This window comes from Ursus arctos, unplaced genomic scaffold, assembly GCF_023065955.2.
Source record: "Ursus arctos isolate Adak ecotype North America unplaced genomic scaffold, UrsArc2.0 scaffold_19, whole genome shotgun sequence".
In the NCBI taxonomy this organism is placed as follows: Eukaryota; Metazoa; Chordata; class Mammalia; order Carnivora; family Ursidae; genus Ursus; species Ursus arctos.
Genome location: NW_026622863.1, coordinates 47,954,545 through 47,978,324, shown reverse-complemented (window position 1 = coordinate 47,978,324; position 23,780 = coordinate 47,954,545). Strand labels below are relative to the sequence as shown.

At 52.8% G+C, this 23,780-nt stretch overlaps 2 protein-coding genes across 4 annotated transcripts; one reads left to right on the top strand and one right to left on the bottom strand.

Moving 5' to 3' along the window:
- Positions 1-21,238, top strand: ERCC1 (ERCC excision repair 1, endonuclease non-catalytic subunit). 3 transcript variants are annotated; one of them, XM_057314498.1, is made up of 10 exons: positions 1-126; positions 6,403-6,514; positions 7,468-7,683; positions 10,801-10,904; positions 11,915-12,014; positions 13,008-13,084; positions 19,062-19,161; positions 20,441-20,512; positions 20,754-20,822; positions 21,128-21,238. In XM_057314498.1, exons 2-10 carry the CDS (start codon positions 6,422-6,424, stop codon positions 21,179-21,181), a joined length of 885 nt encoding a protein of 294 aa, XP_057170481.1. In that variant the 5' UTR covers positions 1-126; positions 6,403-6,421; the 3' UTR covers positions 21,182-21,238. The 3 variants fall into 3 exon arrangements, with proteins under 3 accessions (XP_057170481.1, XP_026337839.2, XP_026337838.2); XM_026482054.4 differs by lacking the exon at positions 1-126 and adding an exon at positions 5,833-5,944; XM_026482053.4 differs by lacking the exon at positions 1-126 and adding an exon at positions 6,109-6,199.
- POLR1G (RNA polymerase I subunit G) lies at positions 21,071-23,715 on the bottom strand. Its single transcript, XM_026482052.4, has 3 exons — positions 23,635-23,715; positions 23,129-23,270; positions 21,071-22,783 (listed from the first exon to the last, which is right to left on the bottom strand). Exons 1-3 carry the CDS (start codon positions 23,654-23,656, stop codon positions 21,370-21,372), a joined length of 1,578 nt encoding a protein of 525 aa, XP_026337837.1. The 5' UTR covers positions 23,657-23,715; the 3' UTR covers positions 21,071-21,369.
- Positions 23,716-23,780: the final 65 nt, after the last annotated feature.

Here is a 23,780-nt window from a genome sequence, read left to right as displayed (position 1 = left end):
TCACTTTAATGTCTGGCTCAACAGAAGCAAGCTGTGTGTCCTCATAGCTGCGGCTGTGTTTAGCGTATTGTGATATTATACAGGCTGCCGTGTGCCCTCGTGAGGCAGTGAACGTGAAAAAGGCAGGTAAGTGTCTTAATAATATTAGAAATATCTTAACCTCTTGAACCCCTTGAAAGAGTGCTGGAGAACCCCCCAGGGTTCCGTGGACTGCACTTTGAGAATCATCCCTTAGCTTCGGGTTCCATAGAGCCTAGAGACAGTGTCCTGGGAAACCGAACACCTTTGGGGACCAGGTGACCTGGTTCAAGAGCCAGCTCTGACTACAAGCAAGATGAGCTTGTATGTTCTCCGAGCTGAGCTACTCTCTGAGCTCAGATATTCTCTGAGCTGCGGTCTCTGCATCTCTAACGTGGGGATAATAGTCATTAAAATAGTAAAAGCACCTCTCCCTACTAAGGTTATAGTGAGACCCAGAGGAGATGACTCCCCGACTCATGTCTGGCATGTAGCATACAATAAACATTTGCTATTATAATGTGGGAAACGTCATTTTATTACCAATACTGTTAATGCATGTGGCTAATTTCTCTGGAGGCCTGTCTTGGGCTTGGGCGGTGCTAGGGACGCAGTGATGACTGAGCCCGGCCTGGCCCTGCCCTTGTGGGTCACAGAGTTTTCATTTGTGAGGGACTGCCCTTAGCACCTGGTCCCTAAAGGACATGAGTTCTTAAAAGTGGGGAAACAGGGAAGGGCATTCTAGGCAGTGGGAGGAGCACGCAAGGAGCCACGGAGAGGGGGACAGCTCTGGTCTGGCGACTGGCCACGTTACTGTGTTTCTCTGCCCCCAGGATGCATCGGTCCTGTTGCTGGAGGGAAATAGGTGCGCATATCTAGTTGTTGGGTTTTGTTTTTAATCTCCCTTCCTTCCCAACCTCTCTTTTCGTATAAAGTTAGTTCCTGGAGGGGCGCCTGGCTGGCTCAGTCGGTAGAGCGTGCGACTCTGAATTCGGGGTCGTGAGCTCAAGCCCCTCATTGGGCGTAGAGCCTACTTAAAAGAATAAATAAACCAACAAAGTTAGTTCCTCGGTTCTGGGCCCTTGGGGGAAGTCCCACCTCTGATCTAACCTCAGTCTCTCGTGCTGCAGACCTTTCCTTTTGTTGCGTATCCAACCCCAATGACCGGTGCAAACTTGGGACGGCCAGGCAGAAGAGGTGCCCGGGATGGTGCGGGGTCGGGGCCGGGCTCCTCCACTGCCCCCCATCCGGGGGCCGCCGCTCGGGGCCGGGTGAGTCAGTCCCCGGCGGCTCCCGCGTCATGCAGGCCGCTCCGCTCCGCGCTATTTCGGGCTCCGGGCGCTATAAATAGAGGCTCGCGGAGCGGAGCCGCCCCCCTCCGCTCTGGCCCCCCTGCGTCCCCAGCCCCGCCGCGCGATCGCCGGGCCGCGCGTCACTGCGGCTAAGTTTAGAGGCGGGTGGGGACGCCGGCCTGGTCACTGCGCCCCTCGGCCGCACCCCCGCTTCCAGAGCCTTCGGATGGCGCCTCTGTGCCCCCCGCCCCGAGTTCCTCTGGCGGAATTAGGGGCGGGGGTCCCCATATTCCCCATCTCCACCCCAATACCTCCGGGTGCAGAGGAAACGCAAAGTTAGGATTAGGGGAGGGTTTGGGACTGGAGCAGGGACCTGATTCGAGAAGTCACCCGGGGAACTGGAATTGCGGCAGGGATTTCAACTTGGAGGGTTTGGAAGGAGGACGCGGAATCAGAGTGAGGACAGGTGGAACATTCAAGCTCGCAACTCGGAGCCGGGCAGCTTCGAATCCAGGATCCGAAAGTTCTGTTGGGGAATCGAGTAGAAATCAAACTTGGAAATGATGTAGAACCGGGAGCAACTTTTCCGCACGCCGACTAACGCTAACAGGCTCAGCGTTACACTAACCGCACGCTGCGGGGCCGTTGTCGCACTTCTGCCATAAAGAATGGAGTCGGAATTAGCGAAGGGGCCGCCTGCGCGGGGTCTTGTCCCGCCGCGGGGGGCGGAGGGGATTGTGGCGGAGCAGCTCCCCGCGCCCCTACGCCCAAATCCTCTTGCGGGGCGCCATCGCCCCCTGGCGGAAAAGGCTCGCGTTGCAGGTTGGTTTGTCAATTCCATTCCCCAAAGGGAGAAACTAAGTCACGCCCAGGTTGGCCTCCTTCTAGAATACACTCCATTGCCCTTGGATTCAGGGACACATTTCCATGGTCCTTCTCTGTGTCGCTGGGGCCTCAGTTTCCTCATATATCCATTGACCTATTGATACCTAAGGGGAAGATTATTATGGGGCCTTAGCTCATAGTAAGTGCTGAACCTATTTTGATGGGACTCTAGTTGGCGGTACTCTTTTTATGATTTATAGAGCTCCTCATCCTGTGACAGTGGGAGCGCCCTCCCGCATCACCCGCTTCACAGCGCCGTGCTTTATCTTCTTCATAGCATGGGTGGCCGTCTGAAATCTCATGGCGTGTCCCCTCCGTGAGACCATCCGCTCCGCAGGGCAGGGACCTGGGCTGACTTGTTCACCGCCATGTCCCAGATGCCTGGCACACAGTGGGTGGTCAATATGTAGGTATTCAAGGAATGAGCGAACCGTCCATCTCAATACAGTTCGCTGTGGTTTTACTGAGTCCTCAGCAATTACAGATGGGGAAACTGAGGCTCCCAGCAGTGCAGGTGCTTGCTGTAGCGCTTGGCCACTGTTCTCTGCTCATTCACACAGTATACGGTTTGGTAGCTCCTTCTGGTTGCCTGCGGGGTGGAGGGCGGGGGGCGGGGAGTGGGAGAGTGGGGAGGGGTAAGGGGGGGTGGGGACGTGGGAGTGGGGCGGGGAAGTCCGCTGTGATACAGCAGTGGCCACCACAGCTCCAGCCCCTGCTGTCCATGACTTGGTTAGGGCTATTTTATTTCTATGACAAACTCAAATATCGCACCCACTGTGTGCCAAGTATAATTTTAGGCATGTTACACGTAACTCATTTCATCCTCCTAATACATGTACTATTGTTATCCCCATCTTATTTATTTTTAAAGTTTATTTAATTTATTTATTTTTGAGTAATCGCTGCACCCAATGTGGGGCTCAAAACCCGGAGATCAAAAGTCACTCGCTCTACCAACCGAGCCAGCCAGGCGCCCCATCCCCATTTTAGAGATGAGTAAACTGATACACAAAGAAAAGCTGAGTTGCTGGCACAAGGTCACACCGCTAGTAGATAACCTTGGGGGAGAAATACACTCAGCGATGAGCCTGCACGGGTAGGAGGGAGAATCATGGGGATGGTAGGCTTCCTATCAGCGACCCAGAAGCCAGGGAGACAGAGGACCGATATCTTCCAACTTTGCCAGAAAAATAACTAGGAACCCAGAATCGGAGACTCCAATTGTGAGGATGAAATGAAGGTATTTTGAGATGAGCAAAACTCAGAACATGACTGTCCAGAATGCTCTCTTAAAGAATTAGAAGTGGATGGACTCTAGCAGGTAGTAAAATGAATTCAGAAAGAAAGGTTATAAAAAGTAACAGAAATGTTATGGGTTGACTCCTGCCCTCCGAAAAAGATATGTTGGAGTCCTAACCCCTGGTACTTCAGAATGTGACCTTATTTGGAAATAAGGTCTTTTTAGAGGTAATCAAGTTAAAATGAGGTCATTAGCATGGGCCCTAATCCAAAATGACTGGTGTCTTTATAAAACAGGGGAGTTAAGATACAGAGACAGACACACACAGAGGAAAGACCATGACACAGGGAGAGGATGGCCATTTTCAAGCCAAGAAACTCCTGAGGCTACCAGCAGCTAGGAGAGAGGCCTGGAATAGATCCTTCCCTTGTGCACTTGGAGAGAACACAGCCCTGCCAACACCTTGACTTTGGACCTCTAGCCTCCAGAACCATGAGACAATTCATTTCTGTTACGTAAGCCACCCAGTTTTGGATACCTTGTTACAGCTCTTCTAGGAGACTGATACAAAAATGTATTTATGAATCAACTGTACAAATAAAAATTATTTATAAAAAACTTTCATAGTAGGCTCCTAACAGAAGCTGGAATCACTGGAGAGATAGAGACAATCAATATATTCAGGTATATGAAAAAGATGTCTTTTAATTAACTCATCAGTTGGGGCACCTGGGTGGCTCAGTCGGTTAAGTGTCTGCCTTTGGCTCAGGTCATGATCCCAGGGTCCTGGGATTGAGTCCCGTGTTGGGCTCCCTGCCCAGCTGGGAGTCTGTTTCTCCCTCTCCCTCTGCCCCTCCCCTTTGCTTGGGCTCTCTCTCACACTCTCTCAGTCTCAAATAAACAAATAAATAAAATCTTTAAAAAAATTAAACCATCAATTCATTGAAACTCCAATCTCAATCTCAAAAGGATTCTTCACAGAAGTGGAAACGCAGCTGCTAAAATCCATCTAGAAGAGAAATAGTGTAAGAACAGTAAAGACAGATTTGAAACTGAACAGAGGGGGGACTTGCCTTATGTAATCACAAAACATATCAAAATAAAATCACTAAACAGTACAGCATGGAGGCAAGGACAGATATAAAGATTAATAAAACAACAGAAATGTCATAAATAGACTTGTGCATATATGGGAATTTGGTTCATGATAAAGGTGAAATATCAAAATTGGGGAAAGGATTGATTTTTAAAGTAAATGGTATTGGGACAATTGGTTATATTCACCATAAATTCCTACCGTAGTGCATTTTCAAAAAAGACAGAAACAAAATCGAGACTCTGAAAGTATTAAAAGTCATTACAGGCTATATTTATGACCTTGGAGTATGGCAGGTCTCTTAACACACCAAAAGCCAAAGTCAGCACCGAACAGACTGATAAACAGGTGTGAATAAACACCAAGAATTCTCTGTGACATAAATAAATACATAGTTAAAATACAAAGTACAAACTAGGAGGGAATACTTGGAATATAGATGACTGACCAAGAATTAGAATCGGAATCCATAAGGTACTCCTACAAATTAATACTAATAAAAAAGGCACGCAACCCCATTAAAAAAAATGGGCAAAGGATATGAGCAAGCAATCCACAGAAGACAAACTACATAAGACCAATAAACTCACAAAAAGATGTTCTCTCTCCTTAGTAACCAGAGAGCTGCAAGTTAGAACAGTGTGATACTGTTCTTTCAGGAAATGACTAATACTAAGTCATCAACCAGGTCTCTGCTCAGATGTCCCTTCCTCCAGGAAGCCCTTCCCTACCCTCGGGCTGGGTTGGGCGGCCCCTCCCTAGCCCTCCCCCTCCCCTCTCCCCGGCGGCCTGGGGTCTCCCGTCCCAGCCTTGCCCGCTCCAGGGGTCGTCACAGTTTGGGAACGCGTGTGTCTCTCCCACTGGGCTGGGAGCTCCAGGAGGACAGGAGGGAGCTGTGGTTGTCAATGGTCACCGCTGAGTCGCTAGCACTGCCCCCACAGGGCCGGGAACAGAGGAGGCGCTCGGGGAGTACGTGTGGAATGAAAGAATGAATGAATGTAGCAACCGAGGCCAAGTCAATGGCAGAGCTGGGATGGGAACCCAAGTCTGGACTGAGAGGAGGAACCTAATTTGATCTCCCGCCATTCCCCTCCCTCCCCGAATCCTGTCCGGAGCCCGAGCACAAGGAGATGCTTAATAAGGGCATCGAAATTGAACTTCTCGGCAACCAGAGTCGTTCAGGCGGGTAGTTCATCGGCTTCTCCAACCCAAACCTCTGCAGTCCTCCAGGACCATAGAGAGCTGCGCGGGGACCGCCCCTCTCGAAGCTCTACCCCTCTGGGGAACGGTGAGGGCGGGATCGAGGGCTAGAGAGGCCGGAAGTGCGGCGAGCTCGGGGACGCGCTGGCCGCGTCGGCGGTGGGACGCCTCGGTCCCTCTCCGGTGTTCAGCTCGCGGCTTGGGGGCAAGGAGGTGAGTCCTCGCGGCACTCCGACAGCTGGGTTGGGTCGAGAGGGGCGGGGGGGAGGCGATTGGCAGCCACGGGAGCCAATCAGTCGTTGCAGTGTCTGAGCGATGAAGCGAGGGGAGGGTGTCAGGTGCGAGCCCTGGGGGCGGGACGGAGGGGACAGAGGTTGGACTGGGCAAACGAAGGCGGTGAACAAGTGAGGGCGGGGCGAATAGGACGTGAGACCCTTGAGGGGCGGGGCTAATGAAACGTGTGGACCGGTAAGGGGCGGGGCGAGCTGAAGGTGGATGCTCCGTGTGGGCGGGGCTTTAAGGAATCTGGGACACTGGGTGTTTGGAACTCGGTGCTATGGAGCCCCGGGATTTTTGGGGTGGGATGGCTGTGAGTGGGGGTTCCTACTGGGAGGATGGGAATTCAGGAGCTGGTGTCTCACTCGACCCCGCCGCCATGTCTTCATTTTCAGGACCCAGAAGAACCTTGGGATGGACGAAGAGGGAGTGCGGCAGCCCTCCGGGCCACCCGCGAGGAAGAAATTCTTCATACCGCTGGGCGAGGATGAGGCCCCTCCTGCAGGGGTAGGACGAGGAGATGAGGAGAACACTGGGGAGCTGGGGGGTGATTGAGAGGAAGGAGGACAGGAAGAGGCCTGTGACCACCAGGGTGGGTTAGGAAATGTGGCCTAGGTCACCTTGGGAAAACACCTTTGCTCTCCCCAAGTCTGTTTCCCTAGCTGTAAAATGTCATGGTGATTCCAAGAGCGGGCTCCAGGCAGGGGCTGAAAAACCGGCAAACAGGGAGTGACCTTGGGATGTGTTTTATGTGGACAGCACCCTGGTTTGCAAAGCATGAATTTATTGTTGACATTTGACAGTTGGAAGGCTTTGCAATAAAAAAAAAAGTCTGCGCTTTTGACAACCTTTGGTAAATGGAAGGATCTGACAACACTGAGATCGCATTCCCACAGGAAAACAATTGGCTGGTGCTGAGTACTGGCTGCTCCCTCTGTGCTAGGAAGAAAAACAAAGTGGGCTAAGGATATAGGGGATGATGGGGGAGACGTGCTACCTTAGGTCAAGGGACTGTTTCTCTGAGGAGGTGACATCTTGGCAGTGATGTGAAGGAGGTGAGGGAGTGAGCTATGTGACAACATCTGGAAGCAGAGGGGACAGCCAGTGCAAAGGCCCAGGGAGTTTGAGGCCAGTGGGACTGGGCTAGAAAAAGCAAAGGGAAAGAGGTGGGAGGTGAGACCCCTGAGGCAAGGGGGCAGGGACAGATCTTCTAGAGCCTTGTGGGCTATGGTGACAGCTTCGGTTTTTGCTCTGAGATGGGAGCCACCGAGGTCTCTGAGCAGAGCGACGTGAAATGACAGTGAACAGACTGTGGGGAGTAAGGGTGTAGGCAGGGAGCTCGTGAAGAGATGACTGCAGCGGTCTAAGGGAGAGAAAATGGTGGCCGGGACCAGTGCAGAGGCTGAGGAGTCGGGAGAAGGGGCTCGATTTAGATGTTGACACTCCCCTCCCCTGCACAGGTCAAGCCCTTATTCAAATCCACCCGGAGCCTGCCCACCGTGGAGACCTCACCTCAGGCAGCCCCTCAGACGTATGCCGAGTATGCCATCTCGGGACCTCCGGGAGGGGCTGGAGCTCCACACCCCACGGGGCCAGAGCCCCTGGCAGGAGAGACCCCCAATCAGGCCCCGAAACCGGGGGCAAAATCCAGCAGCATCATTGTGAGCCCCCGCCAGGTGAGGAGGGGATGGAGAAGTGAGGCTTTGAGCTTTCTGGTGGGAAACTTGGGTTATGGGGAGGGAGTTCTGGTGGGCACTGGGAGGAAGTCTGAGCTCTGGCCATTGTGCTCTGGGCTGCGCCCCTCTTTCATTCATCCTTTCAAGTACTGCGTGTGGGTTGAGGTTGCCTCGTGTCCTATTGTTTTGTTATAACAAAAATACCATAGTCTGGATAGTTTAAACAGCAAACATTTACTTCCCACAGCTCTGGAGCCAGGGAAGTCCAAGGCACTGGCAGATTCAGTGCCCAGGAAGGACCCGCCTCCTGGTTCATAGACTACTGTCTTCTTACTGTGTCCTCAGATGGCAGAAGGGGTGAAGGCGCTCTCTGGTGTCCCTTTTATAAGGGCACCAATCCCATTCATGGGGGCTCCACCCTCATGACCTAATCGCCTATCCTCCCCTCCTAATACCATCACATTGGGGGTTAGGATTTCCACAGGTGAATTTTGGGGGGACACAAAAGTTTAGTCTATAACACCCTGATTCTTCTTTTCGGGGGTGTGACTGCGTTAGTGCAGCTAAATTTCTTGCTTCCCCCCCCCATGTGTTCATTCATTCAAGAACTATTTCTTGACAGCTGGCTTGTTCATTGGAGCGCATGACTCTTTATCTCAGGGTTGTAGGTTCGAGTCCCATGTTAGGGGTAATTACCTTAAAAAATATAATTTTTTAAAAAGAATATTTATTTATTTGAAAGAGAGAGAACAAGAGTGGGGGGACAGAGGGAGAGAGCACACCTCAAGCAGACTCCCCACTGAGCGAGGAGCCCCGGGCGGGGCTCGATCTCACGACCCTGAGATCACGATCTGAGCCAAAACCAAGAGTCGGATGCTTAACCACCTGAGCCACCCAGGCGCCCCGCCAAAAATAAAATCTTTAAAAAAAAAACAAAAACATAAGAGTTACCGTATGACCCAGCAAACCTACTTCTAGGTAGATGTTTAGGAGAAATGACGACATTCATCCGTACAAAATCTGGTGCACGAACGGTCCCTGCAGCTTTGTTCCCAATAGCCAACAAGTGCAAACAGCTCACATGTCTGTCGGCTGACGTCGCTTCACTCAGCATAAGGCTTTCGGGTTCCTCCATGAGGGTCCAAGCTTCCTTCCTTCCCTTTGCGGGCCCAGTAGTGTCCTGGCGTGTTCAGGTGCCAGGCCGGGGTTCTTGTCCCTCCGCGGATGGGCCGTCATCGGGCTGTTCGTACTTGTTGCTTATTCTAAAGATGCCGCCCTGAACGTTTGCGTTCAGGTTTTCTGGTAGATGCGGGTTTTCAGTTCTCTTGGGTATTTAGGTGGGCGTGGAGGTGCTGGGTCACGGGGTGACTCCGTGTTGAGCTTTTTTCGAAACTCCCAAACCATTTTCTCCAACGAAGCCTCATTTTACGTTCCCACCAGCCGTGGGCGGGGGTTCCAGTTTCCCCAGATCTCACCACCTGGCCTTGTCTATCTTTCTGACCGTTTTGGCCATTCGAGTGGGTGTGAAGGGGACAAAGTAATCCTTTTATTTTATTTTATGTTATTTATTTGAGAGAGAGATCATGAGCAGGGGGGAGGGGTCGAGGGAGAGGCAGACTCCACTGAGCAGGGAGCCTGATGTGGGGCTCTATCCCAAGACCCTTAGATCAGGACCTGAGCCGAAGGCAGATGCTTAACCGAGTGAGCCCCCCCAGGCACCCCAAAGTGATCCTTTAAAAATGAGAATAGGGGGTCGCCTGGGTAGCGCAGTCGTTAAAGCGTCTGCCTTCGGCTCAGGGCGTGGTCCCGGCGTTCAGGGATCGAGTCCCACATCGGGCTCCTCTGCTGGGAGCCTGCTTCTTCCTCTTTCACTCACCTGCTGTGTTCCCTCTCTCGCTGGCTGTCTCTCTGTCACATAAATAAATAAAATCTTAAAAAAAAATAAAATAAAATAAAAATGAGAATAGGATCCTGTATCAGGGTCCTGGGATCGAGCCCTGCGGCAGGCTCCTCACTCAGCAGGGTGTCTGCTTGTTGCTCTCCCTCTGCCTCCCCCTCACTCTTGTTCTCAAATAAGTAAAATCTTCAAAAAATAAAATAAAAAAATAAGATCCTGCTCCTCCTTTCCTCAAGGCCCTTCTCTGGCTCCCAGGTGCCTCAGTTCAGGGCCTGTGCGACTCAGGACCTCTGTGGACCCTTCTCGCCCCAGCTGCTCTGCCCAGCCCACAGCCCACTGCCAAGGGGGTCCTGCCCTCTCTTTAGAACCACATTCCACCGCTGTAATAATTACTCGTTTGTCCCTGAGATGATTTTCTTTAACGTCTGTGTCCCCTGCGAGGCAGGGATCTTTGCCTATCTTGGTCCCTGCTGTATCCACAGCACTTAGACATGCATGAGGTGCTCGGTAAATACTGATGGGATGGATTAGAGCCCGACTTGCTCAGAGACTTTCGGTCTTGGGCTACGGTGTGTGTTTAGAGTGGAGTGAGAGGGAGAAGTCTGCCTGTGTGACCTGTGGGGGGTCACCGGGCACCTGGGGCTTCCTCTCAGGACACTGGGAGCCACGGCAGGGTTGAGAGCAGCAAGGGGCAGGTCTGTGCAGAGGCCAGGAGGAAGTGGGTCAGGGGCTGTGGCAGTGGAGGGGGAGACGTTGATGGGGATGCTTGGAAGGTAGACGTCCCAGCTGGAGGAAGAGGGGGAGAGGGAAGTGTCCACGACCCGGCTCAGGTCTCTGGATGGTGTGGGGCTGTCCCCAAAGTGGGGCCAGGAGGAGGGGAAGGTGTGAGGGCTGATGCTGAAGGCACTTGGGATGCAATGAGGCAGACATCCCAGAGGAAGTGTCCTGCAACCCCAGGTCACACATGTGCGGCTAGGGGAGAGGGCTGAGCTGGAGAGACTCAGGGACCCTTTAGTTAAGGCCCAGGGCTGGGGGGAGGGGCCTAGGTCAGAGCCAGAGCACCAAGGACATTTCAGGCTGAGGAGGTAGACTGTGGAGAAGGGGAGGACAGGCACAGGCAGGAAGAGGGTGGGGAGGTGTTGACAGCGGTGGGGGCCCTGGGGTGGCAGTGGTCCCAGGGCCATTCCGGTTAATGGCTTTGGTCCTTCCTCGCTCCCCAGAGGGGCAACCCGGTGCTGAAGTTTGTGCGTAACGTGCCCTGGGAGTTTGGTGACGTGCTTCCCGACTATGTGCTGGGCCAGAGCACCTGTGCCCTGTTTCTCAGGTGAGCTCTGAGGGGCTTCCCCACCTTCCAGGGAGGCCGGGGTGGGGGGCAGTTTGCCCCGGTGTTTTGGACCATTCAGTGGGAGATCTTTTGGTGTGGCCCTGTCGCTCTGGGCCTAGATGGGGCCTGTGTGGGAGGGAGAGGTCTTAGCCTGGAGGTGCCCAGAGCAAGAAGAGCTGCAGGCCCAGACTCTGGGTCTGAGGGAGGAGGGGCTGGGGGCCCGGGCTCCTGGGTCTGAGAGAGGAGGGGCTGGGGGCCCGGGCTCCTGAGTCTGAGGGAGGAGGGGCTGGGGGCCTGAGCTCCTGGGTCTCAGGGAGGAAGAGGTTGGGGGCCTGGACTCCTGGGTCTCAGGGAGGAAGGGGCTGGGGGCCTGGACTTCTGGGTCTGAGCGAGTTGGGGGTTGGGTCACTCATGTCCCAGACATCCAGGACGAGTGGATGAGAGCCAGGAATTCTCTAATCTCTACCCCGTGAAGCACGTTCCCTCTCTACTCCCCGGGGTCCCTCACCAGACAGAGCTAGAGGAGGGAAGTGAAACTTCTAAGTTCCTTTCCTCCGTGCAAGGTAGGAGAGCTGGCGGCTGCTGGGCAGAAATGTCCCCTAGTTCCCTGGCTGGAGAACCACTCCACCCCCTCCCTGCCGGTGCCCTTTGAGGCCAAAGCAGACCATCCCTGGGATGGGCCTGCCTCCCAAGACCAGCTGCACAGTGTCCCCCAGTCCACACTGTCTAAGCCCTGGTCTCCTGTCCTCTACCCAAAGCCCAAGTCTCTTCTCTGCCTCCGGGAAGAACCTGGGGTCCGTCCCTCCAGGGAGCCAGAGCCAGGCAGCCCTTGCTGCCGATCCCACCGTGCCCCTGCCTTGCTGGGTGACCTGGAGCAGGTCACTTCACTTCTCCGAGCCTCGGATCCCTGTTGCCCACGCCCTCTGCCTTCCAGGGAGAGTGAAGAAGGGCTCCCGGGGTCTCTGGGAGACCGAGACCTCCCAATTCCTCCCTCTCCCCTGCCCCCCCAGCCTCCGCTACCACAACCTCCACCCAGACTACATCCACGAGCGGCTGCAGAGCTTGGGGAAGAGCTTCGCCCTGCGGGTCCTGCTTGTCCAGGTGGACGTGGTAAGCAGTGGTCACTTCCCCCCCACCAGCCTCATTGGCCCCATCTGTGAAATGGGGCGCGTTGGGCCTCACAGCAGCCAAGTGGACTGTTGAATCCCGAGGGAAGATGCAAGTTGAAAACTCAGTGAGGAACCAACTTCTCACGTCCAAGATTGACAGCCTCTGTTGGCAAGCGGGGAGGAGGGTAAAATCATCCGTCTCCTCCTTCCCTACCCCACTTCGGCCGAGCCCAGCCCTCTGTCACCTAAACGTGTCTTGAATCTGTGTCATCCTGTCTCTCCACCCAGCCCGGCCCACCTGGGCCCCAGCTCCAGCCTCCTCCCTTGTCTCATGGCCTCCAGCCTCAATGTGTCCCCTCCTTACAGCAGCCAGAGGGGTTTCCCTAAAGCACAGATCTGCTGTCCAGATCCCTCCGTGGCTCCCCAGTGCCCTCCACGGCCTGTGAGCCCTGTGTGACGGCCCCCTGCCCCACTCTGTGGGTTCATTTCAAAGCCTCCGTGTGGTCACCCCTGTACATTCTTCATCACATACTGTGTGAATCACAATTCCTCAAGCCCTCTTCCCCTCCCATCCTTTGCACAAGCTGTTCCCTATGTCTGGAATTCCATTTTTTGCTTTCCTTTGCCTCCTTCAGTCCTCCTCATCCTCCTTCAGGTCTCAGCTCAGATGTTCCTTCCTCCAGGAAGCTCTCCCTGATCCCCTAGGCAGGTCAGATGCTCCTGGTCTCCCATCCCAGTCCTGGCCACTCCGGCTCATCACTGTACGGGGACAGTTTTATCTACCTTACCAGACTGTGAGCTCCAGAGGGCAGAGCCTGGGCGGTCTTAGTTACTCAGGGGTCCCAGCATTGCCCAGCACAAGTGGGCACCCAGTCAGAGCTTAGGGAGTGTCAGTCGAGTGGAGGGTTCTTGGCCTCCTAACCTACTGTGTTTTCAAGTCTGTAATTCCTTGCTTTCTACCAGAGTTCTCATACTCATTTTCTTTTCCACCCAGAAAGATCCTCAGCAGGCCCTCAAGGAACTGGCCAAGATGTGCATTCTGGCTGACTGCACCCTGGTCCTTGCCTGGAGGTGAGACCGAGGCTCCCCGCCCAGGTCAGGCTCTATCCCCAGAGTCATTGCATCGCTCTGCCCCACCCCCAGACCTTTCCTTCTCCTGCTGTGAGAACTCCCCATTTGAGCTTGGTCCAGGCACTGCCTCCCTTTGGGCCTCAACTCCTTCATCTTTAAAATAGGGTCTTAATATCGTCTAGGGCTGTGGTCACAAAAGCAGGTGACATAGATCAAATTGCCAGGACCATACTAGGCACTGATGAGTTAGACATAAAGTCTGTCTGAATGATTAATTCCACATCTAGGATTCTTTCTTTTTTTCTTTATTTGTCAGAGAGAGAACACAGGCAGGGGGAGCGGCAGGGAGAGGGAGAAGCAGGCTCCCCACCGAGCAAGGAGCGTGATGCAGGACTTGATCCCACGACCCTGGGATCATGACCCAAACCAAAGACAGATGCTTAACCAGCTGAGCCACCTAGGTGTCCCCACATCTAGGTTTCTAAAGACTATTAAGATTGGCTAGTTTCTAAATGGGAAGAAGACATTCCTTCCTCACACCATAAACAAAAATTAAATTCTGACAAATTATAGACATTAAAAAAAGGCATTAGAAGAAATCTTACAGGAGAATATTTTTTATAATCTTGGGGTAGGAAAAGTCTTCTAAAGCAAGCCCCAAAACCCCAAAGCCATAAAGGAAATTGTTGGCTGATTGGAGACTATTAAAACTTTAGAACTCCTGGGTAGTAAGAGATACTGTAAATAAAGTTAAAAGACAGGTGACAAATTACGAAAAAGTACTTGCTGTGCATATATATATATATATATATATATATATATACACACACACATATACATATATATACACGCATATATATGCATATACATGTATATACTTAACATAGACTTAACATCTCTAATTTATATATGTACATATAAGAATATTTATACAGTATTAATACATTTAAATATTTATACTTATATGCATATATTTAAACATGTTTATTATATATTTGTATATGTAAAGAAATTCCCACAAGTCAATTAGAGCCCAAATAAGAGTCTAATTCAGGTTCCCAAAACACATGAAAAAAATATCAACCTTATAGTTTATTAAGAAGAAAGTAAATTTTGGGGCGCCTGGGTGGCACAGTGGTTAAGCGTCTGCCTTCGGCTCAGGGCGTGATCCCGGCGTTATGGGATCGAGCCCCACATCAGGCTCCACCGCTATGAGCCTGCTTCTTCCTCTCCCACTCCCCCTGCTTGTGTTCCCTCTCTTGCTGGCTGTCTCTATCTCTGTCGAATAAATAAATAAAATCTTTAAAAAAAAAAAAAGAAAAATAAATTTTATTTTATTTTATTTTTTTTAAGATTTTATTTATTTGAGGGAGAGAGAGAGCACGAGTGGTGGGGGAGGGGCAGAGGCAGAGGGAGAAGCTGACTCCCTGCTGAGCAAGGAGCCTGGTAAGCGGGGCTCCATCCCCGGGACCCGAGGGATCATGACCTGAGCCGAAGGCAGATGTTTAACTGACTGAGCCACCCAGGCACCCCGAAAAAAGTAAATTAAAAAAAAATGAGGTGCTCATTTTTCTCCCATAAATGTGGTGAAAACATCTCGGAGGGATAGCACGAAACGAGCACCTGCATGTCTGGCTGGCGGGAGACTCGATAGGCTATGAGCACAGAATAGACACGCTCTTCAAGCAGACAGTCCCGCACCACGATAAGCCCTGCTTTCGTGAGCAAACGTGCGTCCGCGATGACGTGGGCCATCCCTGCAGCATCAGTGGGTGAGAACCGGAGTCGCAGAACCAAACAGCACCATATTTTTATTTATAGACAGAAGGAAGGGAAGGGAGCTGTGTTTTTGAGCAGACACATACGTGGATAAACTAGAAAGGGCTACAAAGGCTCCAGGCCCTGGACGGCGTTGACCTCCGGGGAGGGTAGGAGGGAGTCGGCAGTGATGGGAGGGGGACTTAACTCTCTCCGCCTCTGGCTTTCTTCTGAATATATACCGGTCAGACTTTCTTCTGTTAAATAGATGGCGTGTTCATGTAGTTCAAAGGTCAGCGATATGAACGCGGTTTGTGTGCATGTGTGTGTACATACACGGACACGGGGTGTACACGCATATGGCATGTGTGTAGGTGGCGATGTCGACATATGTCTACATGTGCTGTTCCGTGCCTTGCATTGTCATATCATCGCCTGGAAGGCTTCTTTGCCTTTTTTTTTTTTTTTTTTTTAAGATTTCATTTCTTTATTTGACAGAGAGAGAGAGCACCAGCAGGGGGAGCAGCAGGCAGAGGGAGAAACAGGCTCCCCACTGAGCAGGGAGCCCCATGCAGGGTTCGATCTCAGGACCCTGGGATCATGACCTGAGCCGAAGGCAGACGCTTAACCGACTGAGCCACCCAGGCACCCCATCCAATATTGATATATTAACCAAAGCCCATAGCTTGCATCAGGGTTCACGCTCTGTGTTGTACCTTCTGTGGGTCTTGACAAAGGTACAGTATGTGTCCATAATTACTGTGCTGCACAGAATAGTTGCACTGGCCTAAAGATTCCCTGTGCTCCCCCTATTCATCCCTCCCACCCCCAACCCCCTCATCATTTTAGTCTCCATAGGATGTCATATAGTTGGAATATACATATGTATGGAATATACATATATGGAATATATGTATATTATATATATATGTATAATATATAATATATGTATATTATATATATGTATAATATATAATATATGTGTATATATGTATATTATATTATATACATATATGTATATAGTATATACATATAATATATATGTATATATTACACACATATGCATATACAATATATGTATATACTATATAATATATGTATATAGTATATACATATAATATATGTATAATATATAATATATTACATATGTATAATATGTGTATAATATATATTACATATGTATAATATGTGTATAATATATGATATATGTATAATATATTATATATAATATATATGTATAATATAATTATACATATACATTATATATTATACAATATATAATATTTATATACTTATATATATTAAGTATATTATATACTTATATATTATATATTATATTTATATAGCATATTATATAATAGAGAGAGTATAGAATACAAGTATTCTCCTCGTGTGTAAGGAAAAAAACCCCCCAGTTCTTCCCTAATGCGGTCTTTTTCCTGTGTCGCTTTCACTACTTGTACAAAACACTTCGCTTCTGGCCACCAGATGTGTAGCGCTTTTTCCACACGCCAAGCCATTCTCTGCAACACCCGCCGGGTGTCCTGCGGTTTAACGCAGTTCTGACACCGTCTGCCTGGAGATGGCATCAGATCCCGCAGGTGAAGGGCTCAGGCCAAGACCGCCCCCCACTTCAGACACCAGTCACAAGCCCAGCTTGTACTTCTGACAAGCTCGCTTCCAGGGATCCCCCCCCCCCCCGGCTGCGGGTTTGGTTTGCTAGAGCGGCTCACAGAACTTAGGGAAACACATTTATTGGTTTAGTAAAAGAATTTGTTAAAAGGTAAGAATCAACAGCAAGATGGTGAGAGACAGGGTGAGATGTACGGGAGGGTCCTGAGTGCAGGAGCTTCTGTCCCTGTGGAACTGGGGTGCGTGACCCTCCCCATGTGGACGTGTTTGCTCATCTGGAAGTTCTGAACCCCCGGTATTGGGATTCTATGGCACAATCAACTGTTACCTCCATTTCCAGTCCCTGCATGTGTGGGGCTGAAAATCCCAATCTTCTGATCGGTTCTGGTGACCAGCCCCCACCCAGCCCCCATCCAGGAGCCCACCCAGAGTCATCTCAGTAGAACAGAGATGTGGGGCGCCTGGGTGGCTCAGTCAGTTAAGTGTCTGCCTTCAGCTCAGGTCATGATCCTGGGATCCTTGGGATCCTGGGATCGAGCCCCACATCAGGCTCCCTGCTCAGGGGGGGTCTGCTTCTCCCTCTCCCTCTCTCCCCCTCCCCCAGTCGTTCTCTCTCTCTCAAATAAATAAAATCTTAAAAACAAAAACAAAAACAGAACAAAGATGCTCCCAGTACTCTTATCACTGAGGAATGTACAAGGGTCTCTGGAGCTCTGTGCGGGGAACCAGGGGCAGAGACCATAGAAGTTTCCTTACCTCACAGAAGCCTTTTCAGATGGGCTCCTCTCACCAAGCAACATGCTTCCAAGGTTCCTCCGCGCCTCCTCATGACTTGGTAGCGCACTTCTTATTGCTGAATAATATCCCATTGTCTGGATGCACATTCTTTCCCAGCTGTGTAATACTCCATCAGGCAGCTAGGCCGGGCCACGGCCTTGAACTCACGACCCTGAGAGATCAAGAGTTGCATACTCTACCGACCGAACCAGCCAGGCGCTCCCCGTGTTGGTTGTATAGCAAAACAAAAGCAAGTGGAAACATTACTCTATTTTGTCGGAAGTAACGTCACGTAATGTTAAGGGTGCTGCTTCTCCCCGCCAGCTGTGTAATTTTGGGCAAGTGACTCCATCCCGCTGGTCTCTGCTTCCCCCTCTGTATAATGGTTTGAAAATAATAAGTGCCTTATAGGAGCTCTGGGGGGTGGTTTCTAGAAGTTTCTGAGCATAATGAGTTAGAGCAATTCTTGGCATGCAGATAGGCCCCCACAGGGGGGAATGTTTCCTATGTCTTTACATCCAAATCATGGAATGTTTTGCAACCGTGAAATAAAAGAGGTCGAGCTCCTTCTGCTGACATGGAAAGACATCCTGCTTATACCACAGAGTGCACAAATGAAAGCAGATTCTAGCACCGGACACAGCGTGCTAACTTGAGGGTCCTGAACAAATTATTAGGGACCGTAACAATAATCCTGCTGCAGTGAAGAGAAAAGCCGCAAAGCCCATTTAAGGGGGGAAAGAAAAAGAGAATTAGAAAAAGGAATGTTTCTTTCAAGAATATGAACCATCGCTTAATCAAAAAGCCACTGCTTATTAGCGAGGATCTGAAGGCGAAGATACCTTAACCCTGAATCCTTTATTTACTTCGACTCAACTTGCTCTTCGCAAGTTCCCCAAACAAAAAAGGCCAGCTTTTTCCCGGCGCCAATAAACTCCAGTTACTTTCTTTTTTTTAATATTTTATTTATTTATTCAACAGAGATAGAGACAGCCAGCGAGAGAGGGAACACAAGCAGGGGGAGTGGGAGAGGAAGAAGCAGGCTCAGAGCGGAGGAGCCTGATGTGGGGCTCGATCCCATAACGCCAGGATCACGCCCTGAGCTGAAGGCAGACGCTTAACCGCTGTGCCACCCAGGCGCCCCTCCAGTTACTTTCTTCTGCACACAGATAGAGGCTTTTTAAGATTTGGTTATGTCACCTACCTTTGAAGCAGTTGGTTACATGGCAGAAAAGCCCGTGCCCGACGTGAAAATGAATGACGATTATCAGGTCATGTTGGCCGCTGTCGTGGGAGTCAGCAGTCAGCTGGCCCGCAGCCTTTCTCTTGAAGGCGTGCTGGACTAAAAACCGGCAGTGGGGCCTGAATGCCTCCTGAGTGTGTCTTCCTGTGGCTGGGAAGAGAGTTAAGTGTTTCTCGTCTTTCTCCCTCAAACTCCACATACCTGCTTCCCTTCCAGAATAGCTCCTATTTCTTCAACAGGTCTCTGAGGCCCAGGCGCCGTTGTGAGCGCCTGGGAGCCACAGTTCTACCACCCGCTCCCACTTGACAGATGAGGAGACTGAGGCCCAGAGAGAGAAAAGTCACTGGCCCCGGGGTCACTCAGGTGGGAAGGGGAACCTGAACCCAACGGGTCAGCCTCCCGAGCTCTGCCCCTGACGAGCAAAGGTGCGCCTGGCTGGGGTTCTTGCCAGGGGACATTTAGAGGAGCAAAGCTCACTTTTTTCCCTATATTAGAGTGAGTGTCCTAATGAACTGAATCTAAAGTATGCCCCCCACCCCCTGGCTGACCTGAATGTTCTCACTCCAGCCCCGAGGAGGCTGGGCGGTACCTGGAGACCTACAAGGCCTATGAGCAGAAGCCGGCGGACCTCCTGATGGAGAAGCTGGAGCAGGACTTCGTCTCCCGGGTGAGGCCACCGCACCTCCCTGCCTGGGCCTCCCCCATCTCCTTCCTGGGGCTTCAGTCCTACCTCTCCTCCCCCATCCCAGCCCCAGCTCCCTCTCCCTTCTCACTTACACGGCCCCTGGAGGGGTCTTCCTAAGCACACACTTCACTCTGCCCTCCCCGGCTCAAAACCCTCCCATGGCTCCCCAGTGCCTTCAGGGAAAGGCTGGCCTTCTCACCACACTCTGCAAGGCCCTGACTGTTCCACCCAGCAGCCCCGTCCACCCCTGGCCTCGCATTGTCACTTCTCCCAGACCTGGCTCACTCCTCTAAGCTTGTGCCCTTCTGTTCCCTCTGCCGACTACCTGCCTAATCCCATCGTTCCCATCTCAGCTCTGATGCCTCCTTCTCCAGGAAGCCCTTCCGGATCCCCAGGCCAGGTCAAGTGCCCCTGCTGGGGCCCCTCCCTCCCAGCCCTGCCTATGTGGGTCACCACTGTCAGGAGCTGATCTGTCTCCCACACTGAAACTGGGAGCCCCAGGAGGGCCGGGCCAGGGCCAGCTTAGGGCTGGCTCGGTCTCTGCTGTGTCCCCAGCAGCACACAGCCTTCAGTGGGTGCTCAGGGAGTATTGGCTGAATGAAGTGTCTAACCTGGGCTCCAACGACTGAGTAATGGTGGACATCCACTGCCACCCCTGAGGTGGGTACTGTTGGGGGCCCCCACTTGCCTGAAAAAAGAGGCCCAGAGAGGTCAGTTCCCATGCGCAGGCCTCGCAGGGAGTGATCAGTGGGCCTTGGTTTTGAACTCAGATCTGACTCCAGAGCCTGTGGTCTTCCCCTGGGCAGAACCAACTCAAGAGAAAGGGCATTTATCTTCCCATGATGTGACTGACACCCTCTCACCTAGTTGGGGACCACTCTGAGATGAACTTATATTTTTTACTTTTTTAAGTTTATTTTTTTCTAAGATTTTATGTATTTATTTGAGAGAGACAGCACAGCAGGGGGAGGGGCAGAAGGAGAGGCAGAAGCAGGCTCTGCACTGAGCAGGGAACCCGACACAGAGACTCGATCCCAGGACTCTGAGATCATGACCGGAGCCAAAGGCAGACACTTAACCGACTGAGCCACTAAGATGCCTCACTAAGATGAACTTTTCATCAAAGAAAAAGGCATTTCTTGAACGCCTCCTGCATGCGGGGCAGTCTGGGGACACAGTGGTGACCCAGCCCTGCCTCCTGGGCTCAGTCCTGCGGTCAGTTCTTCTCGTGATGTGTGTCTGCTTCCTGCTCCCCTTCCAGGTGACTGAATGCCTGACCACCGTGAAGTCAGTCAATAAGACAGACAGCCAGACCCTCCTGACTACTTTTGGGGTAAGGAATGATTCCCTCATCCCGATGGGCATTTTGTCCCCCCTTGCCTTTTCAAGGACCCCCCTACACACACACACCTGTTTCCTTCCACCTCACTGCCCCCTTCCCCCCCATCCTTCCTGCCTCCCCTGCCCTCCCACAGGACCTCACCTCCTTCCAGGAATATCTTAGACCCCTGATCAGTTGGGGCAGCGTAGTCTTGTGCTCCCCATCTCTGACCCTTCACTCCCGCCTTCCCCAGTCTCTGGAACAACTCATGGCCGCATCGCGGGAAGATCTGGCTTTGTGCCCGGGCCTGGGGCCCCAGAAGGTAACTGCTGTGGGAATGGGCTTGAGGGGTTGGGGGCAGTGAGGGAGCCCTTAGATCCCAAAGCTCTAAGGTTTTGGAAGGCCCACAGTGCTTCTCCTACAGATGGGGAAAAACCGAGGCCCAGAGAGGGTGGGGACTAGCCCAAACTCACACAGCCAGTCTGGGACAGACTCAAGATCCGGCTCTTTCTCTCCTAGCCCCCAGAGCCCCCTCTGGCTGAGAAAGAAGCAAAGCCCACTCCGGAGGTAGCAAACAAATGGCTCATTTAATGACCGGCTCCTGGTTTCTTTCTTGCTCTCATCCAGGCCCGGAGGCTGTTTGATGTCCTACACGAGCCCTTCTTGAAAGTGCCCCGATGACCCCAGCTGTGAAGGAGGCCCTCGGTGTAACAATAAAGCATTTTCGTGGCCCAGGCTGCTGCTGGCGTGCTGGGGCAGTCACTGGGGGGGGGGGGGGGGGGGGGGAGTCCTCTGCACTCGCTCTCTGCTGGCCCAGGTGGTCACCTCCAGCTTTTCTTAATTGCAGCCCTCAGTTTCCCTGGAGGAGACTACACAGAATCCTGCTGTAGCTTCTTCCGCTTCTTCTCCCGGCCTGCGGGAGCCACGTCCCCCGACTCCGGACTCAGCTGCGGCTCGCGCACCTCCTCCTGGGATGCCGTCCCTGGCACCCCACTTCCTTGGCCCCGCTCCTTCCTCTTCCTGGTGGATGCTGGATCTGCCCTGGCCTCAGGCTCCCCCTCGGCCAGCGGCTCCAGCTCCAACACCTCGCCCGGTGGGCCACTCAGCTCGGCCCTGGGCTCCGTCGCATTGTGACGCCGTTCTTTCTTCTTCTTCTTGCTGGATGCTAGAGCTGCCTGTGGTTCCAGGTCCCCCAGCTCCACCTGAGGCTCCCTCACCTCTGCCCCCGGCCCCACCGGCTCCCCCGTCACGTTTTGCCCTTTTTCTTTCTTCCTCCTCTTTTTGGCAGATGCCAGAGCTGCCCCAGCCTGAGGTTCAACTTCACAGGGCTGTTCAGGCCCCATCATCTCCCCTGGGAGCTCCAGAGGGCCCACCTCTGGCTCTGTAGCCTCAGGCCCTGGCTCCATCATTACTTGGTACCCCTTTTCTTTCTTCTTCTTCTTCGAGGACGGCTGTGGGATGGCTTCTTCCTGTGGCTCCATCTTCAGCTGCAGTGGAGACTCCGCTGCCACCCCTTCCCCTGGCTCCCTCCCTTCCAGTCCCTTCTGCCTCTTCCGCTTCCTGGTGGGAGAGAAGACTGTCTCTTCCAGAGGCTCCTTTTTAATTGTGAGTTCCAGCTCCACTGTCTGTGCTTCAGGCACTGGCGTCTGCTCTGCTGGTTCGACTGTTTCTGCCCCTTTGGGCTTCTTTTTCTTCTTCTTGGTGGTGGTAGACGGGAGCAGTGCTCCCGGGGGCTCTGACGTCTCAGCCATGGGTTCTGCTGCTCCTGGCCCCATCACCTCTAGTTCTTGCAGCTCCTGCTTTTTTTTCTTCCCCACATCCACATCTGGGGACCCCAAAGCTGTGTCCACCCCCAGGGCCCCAAGCCCATTCACCACCTCCTGGGGAACTGAGGCCTCTAGTATATGCCTCTTCTTCTTCCTCTTCCTTGAGGCTGGTGACTTCAGTGCCAAGACTGACCCAGGCCCTGTTACTGGCAGGCTGCCTCCAAAGGCACAGAACCGAGGCCTCAGGCCAGGGGGGATCTGTGGCGGAGGGCTTGCAGGGATGGGCTGCAGCAGGGTCCCTGATGGGGATTCTTGGGGACCATCAAAGATCCTAAGGCTGCCCTGGGGGGCTGGGGCACAGGTGAGTCCCCCTCCTGCCTCCCCTGAGGGAGCCAGCAGGATTGCTTCTCCAGCTTGGGGGCCGCTGCTTCTGAGGACCCGGTAGCGGTGCCGCTTGCCTGCCAACTTGCCCTTCACAATCCGGGAGCCCGAGAGAGGCACTAGCCGCCCATTGAGGCTGAAAGGAGAAAAGGAAAGGCAGAAGCTTTGTCAGATTCTTTTGGTGAAAGGGAGGAAAGGAGCTGAGAAACTGCATTTTAAAAAAAGATTTATTTATTCATTTGAGAGAGCGAGGGAGCACCAGCATGGGAGAGGGGCAGAGGGAGAGGGAGAAGCCAACTCTCGCTAAGTGGGGAGCCCTTGATCCCAGGACCCTGAGATCATGACATGAGCCAAAATCAGACCCTTAACCAAGAGAGTCACCCAGGCGCCCTGAGTGCCTGAGGAAAGCCCCTCTAAACTTCCCCCCAGTTCAGCCACTGGGTTGGGGAGTATTACCAGGAGGTGGCCTGGGACCACTCACCAGTCTGGGGCGAAGTCTGCAGGAGCCTGGATAAGCCACAGTTCCGTATCTGGGTCCCTTAACACCTCCAAAGAGAAACGAGTGGGCTCTGAAGCTGGGGACGTCTCAGTAAAGTTGGGGGGACAGGAGAACGGAGCAGCACCTGCAGAAGAGGAAACGGGGGTCTGCTGACACTTCCGCGGATCCAGTCCTCCAGGGCGCCCATCGACCGTTGGTCCCAGCCTCCTGAGCGCCTCAGTCCCCTCACCCGGTCTCTTCTCTCCGGCCTGTTCCCCAGAGGCACCCCTATCTCCACCGAGCCAATACCTGGGGGAGCCCTTCCCTCCACCAGTAGTTTCCCCACCCCATACCCTCCCTCAGCCCGAAGTCCCTTCCATGCGGGAGATACTCTCCGCAGGTCCTGTCTCTGGGATGTCCCTTTTTCCGCCCGAACGCCCCCGGGGGCCCCTTTCTCCTCCAGACAGCCAATTCTTTGCACCCCGCCGGCCCGCACTGATGCGACTCACCGCCGGACGGGGTCCCCGCCATCCCGGGACCCGTGCCTCACTCAGACCTAGCGGCCAAGAGCAGCTGGAGTGGCGCAGCTGACCACGTGGAACCGGGAGGGTGGGGCTTCACCCGGGAGCGCCCATGTGGTGCGGGAGCGCGGGGG

Bases quoted from the DNA above. Each gene is read 5' to 3' on its own strand.
- POLR1G (XM_026482052.4), bottom strand. From the start codon at position 23,656: ATGGCGGGGACCCCGTCCGGCG. The intron at 23,271-23,634 runs GTGAGTCGCATC...CCTCTTCTGCAG, and splicing joins GGCGGGGACCCCGTCCGGCG to GTGCTGCTCCGTTCTCCTGT. The intron at 22,784-23,128 runs GTGAGTGGTCCC...TTCTCCTTTCAG, and splicing joins GCAGACTTCGCCCCAGACTG to CCTCAATGGGCGGCTAGTGC.
- ERCC1 (XM_026482053.4), top strand. The intron at 10,905-11,914 runs GTGAGCTCTGAG...CTGCCCCCCCAG, and splicing joins ACCTGTGCCCTGTTTCTCAG to CCTCCGCTACCACAACCTCC. The intron at 13,085-19,061 runs GTGAGACCGAGG...TTCTCACTCCAG, and splicing joins ACCCTGGTCCTTGCCTGGAG to CCCCGAGGAGGCTGGGCGGT.